The sequence below is a fragment of the Erpetoichthys calabaricus genome, chromosome 10 (genome assembly GCF_900747795.2).
Source record: "Erpetoichthys calabaricus chromosome 10, fErpCal1.3, whole genome shotgun sequence".
Classification (NCBI taxonomy): Eukaryota; Metazoa; Chordata; class Cladistia; order Polypteriformes; family Polypteridae; genus Erpetoichthys; species Erpetoichthys calabaricus.
Window position 1 is genome coordinate 39,538,171 of NC_041403.2, and position 16,420 is coordinate 39,554,590.

Sequence of the window (16,420 nt, forward strand, 5' to 3'; positions counted from 1 at the left end):
ATACCGTATTTTAATAGACAGCTGGAGAAACATACTGAACATATGTAATGAAGAAGTTTTTTTTGTTTGTTTTTTAAATCAGCAATATACTGTCTAACATCAATCATATGCAAAATCCTCCAGGTTCCTGAAAAGTAAAAATATTATTCGTGCAATAATATTTATATGGACACCTAAGTGGTTTATTTAAATCCAAAGTCTTGATGTATTACAGAATTATTATAAAGTGATTAAAGTAAAACAAAGTATCTGAGGCTAGAGATCTGCACTGGCAATCGGAAGGTTGCCGGTTCGAATCCCGTCAATGCCATTAGGGACTCTGCTCTGTTGGGCCCTTAAGCAAGGCCCTTAACCTGCAATTGCTGAGCGCTTTGAGTAGTGAGAAAAGCGCTATATAAATGCAAAAAATTATTAAAAATTATTATTATAAAATTAACCAGAAGACAATGGATGGATGGATAAAGTAAAACAAAATAAATACACAAAAAAGCAATAGGGGATCAACTGCAAAATTGGCCAGTATTAGTGCTCTCTAGGTAGCTGATTTCACATGTGAAGTCAACAATGGCATCTGAAGAAAGGAAAATCACCATAAAGGACACCAAGCACTATTCACAAACTCAAACATTTAATTTGTTAAAAACAAATCAGCAGTGTTAGTACAGCTAGCGCTGACAACGTTCATGAATATTCCACATTGTAGAGGGTTTAAAACACTCGAGCCACAAAATAAAGCTCGAATTTAATAATTAAGGCTAATTTATTGCAACAATTAATACATCTAAGAAATTCAAAAGAACAACACAAGAATACAAAAGACAAAAAGTTTAAAATTCAAAAAAAAATTTGTAGAACAAACAAACAACTAAAGTAAAAAATAAATTGAAATTAAGAATCTAGAAAACTGAGCCAAAGAAAAAAAATGTAGGCTAAAAAATTCAAAATTCTAACAACCCTAAAGCTGAAAATTGAACAGAAAAGCATATTAGGAAAGCTTCTGTCACTTTCTGATGAATTGGCTTCCTGATATTTAAATATTCCTCAGGAGCTATACAGGCCACAACACTTACATTAAAGAAGAAGAAGAATTAACTGAACTAACTGAAAGACTTAAGATTATTAAAAACAACAAAAAATAAAACTCGAACAACACAGAAAAATCAAAAACCCAACACAAAATCAAAGTGCTATTGTAGATTTTTTCATTTGAAGCGTACAAAATTTTTTCAAATTGCATACATGGCTCATATAAGCTATTAAGACAGTAAGATCATTGACACAAGACTAGAATTATTTCCTGCCAGTGATCATTACTATCAGAGAATATTTGATTGGTCAGAAATTTGAGAAATAAGCCATGTATGTATAATACATGACACATGTACATTTCTGAAGCATAAGGGAGGGTACTCAGGTTGATATATGGGATCTTTCCTGGGAAATGTGGTGAAAAGTCAAGCAAAATGGACAAAATTTAGGGTGAAGTGGTGACTCTGAGGCTAAGGATCTGTGCTGGTATCCAGAAGGTTGCTGATTCAAATCCCTGTCACTGCCAAAAGAGATCCTACTCTGCTGGGCCCTTGAGCAAGACCCTTAACTTGTAATTGCTCCAGGGGTGCTGTACAATGGCTGACCCTGCGCTCTGACCCCAAGGGGTACGTGAAAACTAACAAATTCCTAATACAAGAAATTGTATAAGGTGAAATAAAGAACAAAAACAAAAAATGACACCTTTTATTGACTAACTAAAAAGATTACAATATGCAAGCTTTCGAGGCAACTCAGGCCCCTTCTTCAGGCAATTACAGGTGATTACATCTTGCCTGGCAATTACAGGTGATTACATCTAGCCAATAAAGGTGTCATTTTGCTTGACTTTTCACTACATTCATAATGGCTAACACGGTGCAACACTCTAGTAGTGGGAAATATGGAATTTCTATTCACCTAAAGTATTTTACTTAAGGATGTAACTTAACTTATTATGATTTACAAAAGAAACAATCTTTTTTCAGAAAGTGAAATAATTTAGACTAACAATTTCTGACATAAGAAGAAAAAGAACTCAAAGTGCATCCTGGGAACCAAAATTAAAATGTGTCAAGGTGTCAGAGCAACAGGCCGGAAGTCATTCAGCTCACTAGGACGTGATACCTTTGGGACTGGGGTGATGCAAGATGTTTTCCAACGCCTCGGGACTCTCCCCTGTTCCAGGCTCAGGTTGAGGATGCGCTCAGCTCCGATGCACAGACCTTCAGCAGTCGTGGCGATACTCCATCTGGGCCCGCTGCTTTGCTGGCACAAAGTCTCCTCAGCTCTCTGCTCACCTTCGCTGCTGTAATTGTGGGTAGGGATGTCTCTCCTATGCTGGTATCAGCAGAAGGATGTGTGGAGGGTGCAGTACTCCGAGGTGAGAGTGGGTTAGGGTGGTCAAACCTGTTAAAGAAGTTGTTAATTTGGTTTGCTCTCTTCACATCTCTCTCGATGGTGGCACCCCGCTTCGAGCTGCAGCCAGTGATGATCTTCATCCCATCCCACACTTCCTACATGCTGTTATTCTGCAACTTCTGCTCCAGCTTTCTCCTGTACTGCTCCTTTGCCGTCCTGAGCTGGACTCGGAGTTCCTTCTGCACGCCCTTCAGCTCATGCTGATCACAGCTTTTAAAAGCCCTTTTCTTCGGTTCAAAAGGCCCTTGATGTCACTTGTAATCCATGGCTTGTTGTTAGCATAGCAGCGTACAGTTCTTACTTACAGTTCTTCTTCTTATAGGCCTTTAAATCAATTTTCTTGGGATTCTTACTCAATCAAGAGTTTAAAGTAACTAGTATTAACAATTATGTTTGTTTTCCAAGAAATAAAAAGAAAACAGAAGAAAAGTCTTTTGCCCCAGAAGGATGACCATGTCTTACTGCCACATTCAACCAAAGCACCACCAGCAATACTGTAATTGACTTTTATACCAATTTATACCAATGGGAGCACAATTAACATATACGTTTTTCATATTATTAATGAATGATGGAGCAAATATCAAAAACAAAATGAAAAATCAACAATCCATACATAAGCAAATAAATAAATACAAAAACTTTAAGAAAAGGAAGAAGCAGCACAATAACATGTAATACTCCCCATCTCTTCAAAGCCATGCTATATTCTTAAATATCTGTGACATGAGATTGAATAATTGAAAGTAAGAAATGTTTTTAACTTGCAGTCAAATTTCTTCAGTTGTAGAGAGACGGGATTTACTATTTCAGTATTAGTTTTATATCATGTTTAATTCTGAACACTTTGCCTAAAAAGATTCTATTCAATTGGAAATCTTAAAATTAACTAATGAATCATTACTATAGCAATACAGGAATATCTGTATGTATTGTGAGTGCCATGGAGGGTAGACGGGCATCCTGGCTGTACGACGGCATTACCTCTTGACGAGATGGAAGGTGCCAATGGGTGGACAAGCAAAAGCTGAAGGCCAGGAGCAGTTCCATTCCCCATACATTAGGTGGCATTAGTCTGCTGGAGGCGTCCCAGCTTTGACACCCACAATGGGTTCTTGGGATGTAGAGTCTGGGCGTGCAGCCTTGTCGGGGTCCATGGGTGCTGCAAGGAGGCGCTGTCAGGGGAAGACTGCCGTTTTCCCAAACGATGCTCCCCACAAATTATGCTGGGTCACCAGAAGTCTTTCCAGGTCCATCGTAAAAAGAACCTGCTGCCTTACCTCTAGCAGTAAGAGTCAAGAGGCAGCAGGTGACACTCAACTGGAGGAGAAAGAAGAGGAGAGAGTCTCATTGTTTTGTATTTTGGCTGTGCTTCATTGTACTAGGTGCTTGGTGAAAAATCCATTATTTGAACACATGACTGTGTTGGGCATTATTGGGTCTGGGGTTTGAGGCTCAGTAGCGCCCCCTAAATATTAAGATATATAATGCAAAGTTGACTGACTCATTCATTCACTCACTTATTCATCAACAAAATCACTACTTCCCATTTAGTTAGAGAGCTGAAATTTAGCAGGATTGTACATCGAGGCCAGTAGGTACTGTATCTTCTAAGAAAGAATATTTTGATATATCAATATTTTAGGGTAACTGTCACCACAAAAGATAAAATAAATACCCCTAAATCTCAAAAATGCATTGACGGATTTGAATAAAATTTCCCATCCCCCCTTTTTAATGATAACTAGCAAAATACCCGCGCTTCGCACCGGCGAAGTACTGCTTTAAAATTTTTATTAAGAAGAAAAGTAAACCTTTTTAAACTGAGGGAAAATATACCAATAATTATTTGTTAAGGATCTCTTTGTATACCATGTTGTCAGTTCGGCCCTCCAGTTGTAATATGACCAAGCTGTGCGCTGAGCTTACTCTTTAGCATGCAACGTATAGTTGGCCATGTGAAAAGCAATCTTGCCTCAAATCAATGCCAACCTTTTGTAGGGTCTGTCCCTGAGACTTATTAATTGTCGTTGCAAAGCAGAGCCTTACTGGAAATTGGAGGCGTTTGAATTGAAATGGGTTTCATCAATAACTTCGTATCCAGCATTTGAGAGTTTAAACATTCATAAACATCAAAGTGTCCACTACTCAAATGGTCACCTGTGAATCTAAGATGTTTAAGAGGCATTGACGGTTCTCCAAAGGTGTAAAATATTTGGCCATTTCGGTACACTTGAAAGCGACAACCAAACAATTCAGCGGCAGCCATCAACTCACATGCAGAACCATAGGTGAAGGGCTTAAGCATTTCAGTCTTATAGTGCTCCTGTGTAGTATACTTATCTCCTGTACCATCATCAGTCCACACTTTGAACCTGTCCCAGTCATTTAATACATAAGACACAATGTCCCTGCGGATATCAAAAGTGAGCCTGATATGTCCGTGCAATATGTAACACAGAGAATGGAAAAGGCAGGCGCCATCTCCGGGCATAAACACCACTCGGTAAGTGATAGTTCTTTGAATGATGGTGATCACCTCGATAGACATTTTAATAGGGGTAGAGTTGGAAGAATAAAGGGAATGGATACTTGATCAACAGCAGAGAAGCCGTGGATTAAATAAAGGAAATGGGTACGTGAACAGTAAACTAAGTGTAAAATATCTACACAATAACTATAACAATCTTAAGAAATGAATAATAAAACAGCGGAGAACCCGTGGATGACATGTGCCTTATAAACTGCGGAGCGCCTTATATGGGCAGGCAGTCAGGCAAAGAAAGGGATTCAAATATATAAACGAAGAAAACAACAGCAGAGAAGCCGCGGATTAAATAAAGGAAATGGGTACGTGAACAGTAAACTAAGTGTAAAATATCTACACAATAACTATAACAATCTTAACAAATGAACAATGAAACAGCGGAGAACCCGTGGATGAAATGTGCCTTACTGTATATGGTGTTCGTTTATAACACAGCCAAGAAGATGTGTAATGACCGCTTCACAAAAAAACTGCGGAGCGCCTTAGCTTCCTTGGCGAAGCAAGGAAAAAGAATGGCCTTATATCTCGTTCGTTCATAAAACTGTGGATAAGCTTTGAAAAGAATGCCTCCTTGGCGAAGCAAGGAAAGGAATTTATACACCGCAGCGAAGAACGGCTTTATATGGGCAGGCAGTCAATTACGTGGGAGGCGTGGTGATTTCCGCAGCAGCCGCAGGGAGGCGTGATGATGCAAGACGCAAGACGCAACCGCTTCACACAGCGACCGAGCTGCTCGCTATGGCCGTATACAGTATACGAAAGTAGGTTCCAGTTATGACCGTTATGCGTAGAATTTCGAAATGAAACCTGCCTAACTTTTGTAAGTAAGCTGTAAGGAATGAGCCTGCCAAATTTCAGCCTTCCACCTACACGGGAAGTTGGAGAATTAGTGATGAGTGAGTGAGTGAGTGAGTGAGTGAGTGAGTGAGTGAGTGAGTGAGTGAGTCAGTCAGTCAGTCAGTCAGTCAGTCAGTGAGGGCTTTGCCTTTTATTAGTATAGATAATGTGGTAGCAAATGGACTATTTCTGGGCACATTGTTCTTTTTTGCTGACCACTGGAAACAGAACTGTGCAGAGAAATGAGATTGCTGCTTTATTCTATGAAAGGACAAACCTTTGAAAAGTTTAAAGAGGATTTGTTTAGCAAGTTGCGTGCTTGGGTACACTCACTACTGCCTAATCTGTCATCTTCTTCTAACTCCTCACGATGCAGTATATACAGTAATCCCTCCTCCATCGCGGGGGTTGCGTTCCAGAGCCACCCGCGAAATAGGAAAATCCGCGAAGTAGAAACCATATGTTTATATGGTTATTTTTAGAATGTCATGCTTGGGTCACAGATTTGCGCAGAAACACAGGAGGTTGTAGAGAGACAGGAACGTTATTCAAACACTGCAAACAAACATTTGTCTCTTTTTCAAAAGTTTAAACTGTGCTCCATGACAAGACAGAGATGACAGTTCTGTCTCACAATTAAAAGAATGCAAACATATCTTCCTTTTCAAAGGAGTGCAAAGCAAGCAGTCAAAAAAAAAATCAATACGGCTTTTTGGCTTTTAAGTATGTGAAGCACCGCCGGTACAAAGCTGTTGAAGGCGGCAGCTCACACCCCCTCTGTCAGGAGCAGGAAGACAGAGAGAGAGAGATAGCGAGAGACAGATAAAAAAAATCAATACGTGTCCTTCAGGAAGCAGCTGCACACAGCCCCCCTGCTCACACCCCCCTACGTCAGCGCAAGAGAGAGAGAGAGAGAGAGAGGGAGAGAGAAAGTAAGCTGGATAGCTTCTCAGCCATCTGCCAATAGTGTCGTTTGTATGAAATCAACTGGCCAAACCAACTGAGGAAGCATTTACCAGAAATTAAAAGACCTATTGTCCGCAGAAACCCGCGAAGCAGCGAAAAATCCGCGATATATATTTAAATATGCTTACATATAAAATCCGCGATGGAGTGAAGCCGCGAAAGGCGAAGCGCGATATAGCGAGGGATCACTGTAATATAAACAAATATGCAGGAGGCTGGGAGGGTGGTATGGTTGTCACGTTTGGATTTTCGATCTTGCTTATACACAGTACATACACTTTAAACAACGGGGCCCTTTGTAGTGAAATTCACGCAGTATTTCAGAGATGAGACCACAATGCAGCATTTCATTCTGGTTTGCAAAAAACAAACAAAAAAAACGAAGCACCAGTAAAGTGCACTGGTCCACTTTAATCCCTGGCTACAACACAAGCCAGGATCAACAGCCTGCCTTGGTCAGTTTAAACACTGCACAGCTAAGCAGAGGGCCCCCCTCTGACAGAACATAGTGGAAATGATTCTAGTATTATATTAATATACTAGTGTGAATTTCCCCCTGGGATTAATAAAGTATCTATCTATCTATCTATCTATCTATCTATCTATCTATCTATCTATCTATCTATCTATCTATCTATCTATCTATCTATCTAGTTGATTACCCAGTGGCTTCGCTCACTGAGTGCAAGGGAAAAAAATAAAATGCAGTCTATAAGTTATTAAACAGTAAAACATTAACATTTAAGAAGTAAAGATATATTGAGCACTACTGGAGTGGTTTCGGGTAAACTACATTTTAAAGGCACTATAACACAACAGGTAAGTAGTAGATCCCTTGTGAAAGGCGCTACACGACCGCTGTGGTATAGAAATTACATTTTCTATGTGATTGTCCAAATTTTTGCCTGACAACCTTGCACTACATGCCTGTGATTTACTTGTTAAAATAATTAATCACAAAAGCAACCTTGAATGTTGTGGGGTGTTAGTGACCTGAACTTACCTTAAGGGACAGTAAGTAGTTGTGCAGGGCAATTTACAAACAGAGTCCTGCTTCAATGGCGTCGATTACACTCATTTGCAAAGATTTCCACTCTCCCAGGAGCCGACAGGGGACTTGAAGTGTCACAAACAGTGCGAGAAGAGAGGACGCTGCCCGAAACTGCGAAGCTCTCACCTCGGTGGAGCAGCCCGACATTCCGTGCCTCCCAGCGTACACTTTGTTCTCACAATCCCTCGCTGCTGAAGGTGATCTTGTCTTCACATTGTTTACAGCTCGGTGCAGTTAAAAAGTAGAAAGATGCAAAGCTGTTTTCCTCATCTCTTCTACTATCAAGTACTGCCAACTAAAAAAAAGTTACAATGTGGCAGTTTCAGCAACAGTCAGGTGGACAAATAAATAAAACTTCTCTGTCAGAACGCGCCTGGCTAGTTCCTGTATTATAATATGTTCTGTGGTCATAGGTAATTTCCATATCATGTGGTCATACGTAATTTGCGTTTCATACGTAATTTCCATATCATGTTGACATATGTAATTTCCGTTTCAAATGCAAAAAGAATTTTATATATATAGATTATTATTTATTTACACCTGTTCTATTCTGTACAATGCTTAAGAAATTAAATTAATTTCAAAGGCCACGTAAATGTGCAGCCTGTAAATGTCAATGCTGTACGTAATAAGTTAAAGTAGCAGCTGTCTTGATCTGAAGGAGCATTGAGTAAAAAAAAATGTATTTTATGTAAACTCGTATAAGCTTGATTTTGTATCTTATTAGTTTATTTTGATATGTTGTGGGCCACATTTGTGTGTTAGACTCAGCATGGTAGTCATTTTGTTTTAAAACTTTATGTACAAAAGCACACATGGTAAAGTGAAATGAGTAATAATATACAACATCATACAAAAATGCAAAATAGACTACAAAACCTTAAACTGTTTTTGGGAAAATGCAATGGATGCATTTTTGGAAGGGTCAAGTCCCATTCAAAGATCAGCAAGAAAAATTTTGAAAAATATGACCTTACGTAAATTAAGTACAACTTCACTTTATGTATGAAGAAAAATGGACATAATGTGCACTCTCTGTCTTGAGAACACCATGTGGAATGAGGGAAATAGGTCAAAAATAAGCGCTGGCAACCCCAGTGAGATCCCTGTTTAATAGTAGCCATGCTAATTAAACTGAAGGAAAATGTAAGAAAGAAATAACAAAAAAAGCAGTGGGAGAATGTTTCAATAATCTTTTAATTGCTTCTAAGGGCATTTAGATGTGGTCCAGTCAATGAACAACGACCCCTGGTCACATCACCTTCCATATGGTGGGATGGTCAGAAGGGGCCAGGATTGAATGGTGGACAGAAAGCATCATCATGGCTGTTTGGAGGTCTCCTCATCCAGTCTAGATCTGGAAGAGGAAGAGAGGTAGGAAATTGTGTCTCAACCAAAGTTATCCTCACGTTTACCTAAAGGGGCAAAACCTCCGACACACTGCCGTAGTACGCATACATGACAACTGTTTCAGTGTTTTAAGCCATTTAAACTTCTCAGATGCTTCCACCAAAAAACACGATAGAGAAGTATAGAGAGATAGGAAGACCAATGCAATTTTTCCAACAAAAGAAAGTATAGCTCAATAGGCAGTGAATATCCATGAGACAACATATGACAATCCCTAAGTGGGCACTGAACCCATTGTTTGCAGCCTCTTACCACATTGCACAGTCTGAAAAACCTAATTCTTTTGGGGGGGAGCTCATTCTACCAGTTGCCAAAATTATTGTAAAGGTGATGAAAAACACAGCTGTTGTTGGATAACATTGCTGTCCAATGTATTAATGAGATGGTCGAGCATGTGTCATGTCAATTTCTGTAAAGGGTTAGAGGCAGTCCAAATTTTACCTTACAGCTGAATGACACCACTGCTATGACAAAAAAATGCCCAGCTGTTCTTTTTGTATCTGATTTACCAGTTGTGGAATATTTTATGAGGAAATACTCTTTTATAAAACAATCGAGGGCTCGGCAACAGGAAAAGACATTTTCTGATCAATGCTAAATGAGTACATTAAATCAAATAGCACTGACTAGGCTCAGTGCGTGGGTGTATGCACCGATGGCGCCACTGCTATGATCAGCTCTTATTATGGAAAAAACTCCAAATGCCTTTTCCACATACTGTATGTTACACTGCAAGAAACTTGTGGAAAAATTGACTGATGATGAACTTTTTTATGCCCTGCAGGATGTTGTTAGCATAGGAAACTTTATCAAAGCTTGACTTCTTAAACAAAGTTCGTTCATGGAAAGAGATGGGAGCCATTTCTGAGGGTTTAATCCTCTACTCTAATGTGTGCTGGCTATCAAGAGGGGCATTGTCATCCAGGCTCCTAAGTTGAGAGAGGTGATTGCCACATTCCTCCTGTCTAACAGCTTACAGGATGCTTTGTTGATGCTGCTTGAATATTTATCAGACATATTCCAACATTTTATTGTGTTGAATCTGAGTACACAAGACAAAGTACATGCTTTCACACAGAAAATGATGGAAAAGCAGTACCTTCATGAAGTTTTGCTTGTTAGTGGTGAGGGGTCACAGAGCATCTTTTCCGTTGTGGTCTTACACTATGATCACATGTGGAAATTTTTCTAAGACTATTTTCCAGACTTCAAAAATTCACTTCACAGTTAGATTATAGCCCTTTGCCCTTTAGGACTGCAAAGAGTTAACTGGCAGTGTGACTTAGCGGTTATGGCTTTGGACTTCAAATCCTAAGGTTGCGGGTTCACATCCCACTACTGATACTGTGTGACCATGAGCAAGTCAATGAGCCAATTGGAAAAACAAAATAAATGTAACCAATTGTATCTAAATTATTGTAAGCTGCCATGGATAAAAGCCATTGGTCAAGTAACAATAATAAATTAAGTCCCAAGAGGAACTAATTGATGTGTCAACTACAGGAGATTTGAAAATCAAATTCAATACCTTTCTGCTCTTTGACTGCTATGTATCTGTAAAGAATGAGTTTCCCACCCTCCCTGACAAGACTATTAAATGACTGTTGGCTCCACTTATAGTTGTGGATCAGAATTTACCTCTTTGGAAGTAATCAGAACCAAATACAATGCCTTCCTTCATGTGGAGAAGGATGGGACCAAAACATTGACAAAATTTGAGACCTTAATTTGGCAAACTCTGTCAACATCATCAAGTCCACCCATCCTACTAGACAGGATACACACATCCATACACACTTCTCCCATAAACATATTACTAGAAGCAGTTGTGTCACTGGGGTTGGTGTCACCCAGTGGAGTAGCAAGGCCAGATTAAGACCACATAGGTCTTAATGAACAGCGAACACTCCTTAAAAAAGAGTTGATCAGCAGCATGTGGACACTTGACCATTTAATTCTCGTTGTTAATAGCGCACAGAGACCCTGCCATTGCATTGAGTGGGAAGGGGGCATCCCTCTTGTTTATTTCAGCCCACAGAGATTCAACCATTTCATCAAGTGTGTCCCACTTGGTGATTTCAGCCCATTAACTCTCAATCATTTTGTCAAGCTTTTCGGGAGATCCCCCCGGATCCCCCCACATACCCCCTAGGTGATTTCAGCCTGAAACACTGTACAAAAATGATACAGACAGTCATTTACGTGTCAGCCCCTCTGATGTCACACAGTGCAGTCAGCACCCCTGCGGTGAGGCAACTGAGTAGAAGATAAGGAAGTAAAATATTTTGCTACTAATGGAGACCAAAACTTTTTGTGATTACAAAAAACTCATAAATTACAGTATTTGTTATTGTATTACACTTTATGTTAATTCCCTTAAGATTTAACAAGAGTTTCACATGAATACTGTGTAAATAGTTCTTGAAGCAAACACCTCTCCCTCATGTGAAGCTGAACAGGAGAATGCAGCACATGCTGGGACAGATGGAACACAAAGCAGGATTCTACATTGTTTTCCTTAGTTATCTTTGAGTGGGTGTGACGAGGATGGATAGGATTAGAAATGAGTACATTAGAGGGTCAGCTCAGGTTGGACAGTTGGGAGACAAAGTCAGAGAGGCAAGATTGCATTGGTTTGGACATGTGCAGAGGAGAGATGATGGGTATATTGGGAGAAGGATGTTAAGGCAGGCTGCCAGGCAAGAGGAAAAGAGGAAGGCCTAAGAGAAGTTTTATGGTTGAGGCGACAGAGGACGTACAGGTGATGAGTGTAACAGAACAAGATGTAGAAGACAGAAAGATATGGAACAAGATGATCCACTGTGGCAACCCCTAATGGGAGCAGCTGAAAGAAGAAGAATCTTTGAGTTCCAGAGAAATAACCCTGAGGTGGGTATGGGAGTAGTTTTTTTTTTTTTTTAGTCATAATGACGTCCCATGACATTTGTTTTAGTCCTGTACATATTTTCAAAGTGTTCTGGATAAAGGTAAAATGTTGTCATGTCCTGCTAGCAGGAAGGAGAAGGTGAGACAGGGGTTACAAACACTGACTGAGATCTTCACAGAGTTTTCTCTGTCTCTCTACTTCTTTTCTCTGGATTGAGAATATGAGAATACATACTCTGTTATTAAGGTACTGAGCCAGATACTTGAGATGTTCACCAGCGTGTTCCTGTTGCTGATGGGACAGCGTGAAGATTCTTCCTCCCAGGTGATATGATTCTCTTGATCACTTTATTCTTGTTGTTTTGGTTTTGATAGAGATAAGTATACAGTAACTTGAGAGTGAAAGCTTAAAGCCAGTGTATCTTTCAGACTGCTAATAAAGAGCACAAGATGACACTTTTGTGATGCCTTCTACTGGTGATAAACTGGGTTGAAGAAAAGATTTGAACATAAAGACAGGCAAAGTCAGCAAGCTACTCAGGGTGAAACACGTGGAGTGAAGTATGGATAGTGAGACAGACAGAAGTCTACAGGTAACAGTTGTAGAACTGGTCTTGATGTTTCTTCAAATGCCCATTAAGACAAGCAACTAAGAAGTTAGTTGGTACCTTACATGTTAGGTTCATGATGTAGGGAAACTGATAACATGTTTAAACATGGTGAATCACTGATATACAGATAAGAACATAAGGGGACAGCTAATAAATCTAAATGTTTGACTTCTGTTACCAACCAAGATCAAAGTCATCTTCGCAGCATTGAGTTTATATTAGTGGCACAACTAATATAAAGACCCTTACCTAAAAAGTTTGGTATCCCCTGATTAACTGAAATAAACATAGTAACAGGAACTGCTGTTGACAATGTGAAGGAAGGGCACACACTTGTATTTTTTACATTTTTTTTACTTTACTCTTTCTTCACCTAAGATTTTAGTATAGCTGATACAAAAACTACTTGAAAAATGAAAGGGTAGCGGATGTGATACCTTATCCCCTTTCAATACTATACAATACAGTTTATTTTTGTATAGCCCAAAATCACACAGGAAGTGCTGCAATGGGCTTTAACAGGCCCTGCCTCTTGACAGCCCCCCAGCCTTGACTCTCTAAGAAGACAATGAAAAACTCTCAAAAAAAACCTAGTAGGGAAAAAATGGAAGAAACCTTGGGAAAGGCAGTTCAAAGAGAGACCCCTTTCCAGGTAGGTTGGGCGTGCAGTGGGTGTCAAAAGAAGGGGGTCAATACAATACAATACACAGAACAGAACAAATCCTCAATAAAAAAAAAATTTTTTTAGAAGTACGGAGCAGAATTTAACAGTAGATGATATCACATAATAAGATTTGGCTAATTTTAGACTCCTGGAGACCTCATCCATCAAGCTGCCTCACCCATTTGGCCATTCCACAGCTGAAACAGTGTTGGGCCAGCCAATCCGATGAAAGGACCCCTCTTTCTCATGATTCCTGCAATCCTCCATCAGGGATGACTTTACCTTAGGCAGGCAAAACAACTTGGCAGGTGGGCCGTGGCACCAAGTGCCACATTTGAGTACCGAGAAGAGAAACAGAATAGGTGAGGGTTAGTATCCAATTCTAACTATCAGGTTACTTATGTTTTAGTGCTAATGACTAACAACAGAGATGCAGTATGTACAGTTAATCAGCAGCTCTAGTCAGGATATGCTAAACTGAAGTAGTGAGTCTTCAGCCGGGATTTAAAAGCTGAGACCGAAGGGGCATCTCTTATAGTAGCAGGCAGACCATTCCACAGTTTAGGGGCCCTGTAACTAAAAGCTCGACCTCCCATTGTTATTTTATTAATCCTTGGAACCATAAGCAGACCAGCATCTTGAGATCTTAATGTGCACTCTGGTTTGTAAGTCATGATAAGTTCAGACAAGTAAGCCGGACCTTGGCCATTTAATGCTTTATATTTTAAAAGAAGGATTTTGAAATCTGCCCTAAACTTAACCGGGAGCCAGTGTAAAGATTTAAGAACTGGAGTTATGTGTTCGTATTTTCTTTTTTCTTGTAATAATTCTTGCAGCCGCATTTTGTATTAACTGGAGGCTGTATAAAGAACAGTTTGAACATCCAGTGAACACTGCATTGCAGTAGTCAATCCTACTAGAGATAAATGCATGAATTAATTTCTCAGAATCTTGTTTATTTAGAAAGCGCCTTAATTTCCTAACATTTTTAAGATGGAAGAAACATGATTTGGACAACTTTGTAATATGCGCTTTAAATGACATGCTAGAGTCAAAGATAACTCCTAGATTGCTGGCTGATTCAGTAAAATTAATTGGGATTCTAACTGAGTTAAAAGATGACAAAATATTGTTGTGATCAGCGTCATTCCCTCCAACAATTAACATCTCTGTTTTATCTGTATTTAAAGACAAGTAGTTCTCATTCATCCACTCCTTTAATTCACTAACACAACTAATTAAAGACAACATCAAAGAAACTTCATCTGATTTAAATGAAAGGTATAACTGGGTGTCATCTGCATACGAGTGAAAATTAACATTGTGTTTCCTAATGATAGATCCCAGTGAAAGTATGTAAAGTGAAAACAGTAAAGGTCCCAGTACTGAGCCCTGCGGGACACCATATTGAACTTCTGTGTATAGTGATGGAGTACTGTCAGCACATTTCTGTACATATTGGAATCGATTTGATAAATAAGAACTAAACCAAGCGAGCACGGTGCCTGTAAGCCCAACCTCATTTTCTAGCCTGTGTAGTAAAATAGAATGGTCGATGGTGTCAAATGCTGCACTTAAGTCCAACAACATAATTACAGTGGAGTTTCCTTCATCGGAGGATATCAGAATGTCGTTTACAACCCGCGTTAGTGGCGTTTCTGTACTATGACCAGTGCGAAAACCAGACTGGAATTTCTCAAATAAATTGTAATGCATAAGGTGTGACTGAAGCTGATTGGTGACTACTTTTTCTAGTATTTTAGAGAGAAACGGTAGATTTGAAATAGGCCTATAATTATTTAGTATGTGTGGGTCTAGGTCTGACTTTTTCAGTAATGGTTTAATGACTGACACTTTTAGTGCATTAGGTACTGTGCCATGCAATAATGAACTACTGATAATGTTTAGAATAGGCGCTGCAAGAACATTCATTGCTTTTTTTACTAGTTTTGTTGGCACTGGATCTAGGGAACAAGTAGTGGGCTTCATTTTAGAAATTAAAGTTAAGACTTCCTGCTCAGTTACAGGATTAAAATTACTAAAGTGCTGAGTGCAATGTGAGACAGGGTCTGCTAAGCCAGTATTTGGTTTGTAGTGTGATGCAAAGATCTGGGATCTTATATTTTTAATTTTCTCATTGAAGAAGTTCATAAAGTCTGTACTGCTAATATCTGTTGGTATTTTGCACTGTTGATCTGAATTTTCATTTGTTAATTTAGCCACTGTTCTAAACAGTACCCGAGGACTTTTATTATTGTTATCTATTAATGTAGAATAGTATTCTGAGCAAGCTTTAAAGAGGGCTTTTTTATATTTATTAACACTCTCTGTCCATGCAATTTGAAAGACATGTAGCTTTGTTGTTCTCCATCTGCGCTCCAGTTTTTGACACTCTAATTTAAGAGCTCGAGTGTTTTCATTAAACCAGGGAGAGTTTCTATGTGCTTTGATCACTTTTGTTTTAAGGGGAGCCACTGTGTCCAGAGCATCTCTCAAGGTCACATTATAATGTGATGTTAGCTGATCTAAATTGTTTTCCATGTTTACATTTGATGTTAACTGATCTGAATGGTTTTCCGCAGTTACACTCGACTTACTCAAAGTACTTATAAATTTTGAAGCAGAATTACAATCTAGATGTCGCACTGTCTTTGTCTTAATCTGGGAGTGTGTTGACAAGGGCAGGACTAAATCAAATGTAATTAAGTAGTGATCGGAAATAACTTCATTTAATGGAGTGATATTTAAATTTTGAATTTCAACTTTGTAAGTTATAATTAAATCTAATGTGTGGTTATGATTATGAGTTGGACCTTTGACAATCTGACAAAATCCTACTGAATTTAACAAATAAGTAAAACATTTGCTAAAAGTGTCAGTTTCCACATCAATGTGTACATTAAAATCCCCCATCAGTACTATGTGATCATAATTTATAACCAAATCAGATAGAAGGTAGCTAAATTCAGTCATGAACAATGAATACGGCCCTGGTG

The 16,420-nt window shown here is 39.1% G+C and overlaps 1 protein-coding gene across 1 annotated transcript; it reads right to left on the reverse strand.

Annotated features, from left to right (window-relative positions):
- Positions 1-13,588: 13,588 nt before the first annotated feature.
- LOC127529476 (uncharacterized) lies at positions 13,589-14,783 on the reverse strand (the record flags this gene model as incomplete). The annotated part of the gene is given in 2 exon segments (XM_051933219.1): positions 13,589-14,233; positions 14,235-14,783. Coding segments are annotated over 2 exon segments (900 nt in total), but the record flags the coding sequence as incomplete, so codon positions are not given.
- Between the last annotated feature and the right edge of the window lie 1,637 nt (positions 14,784-16,420).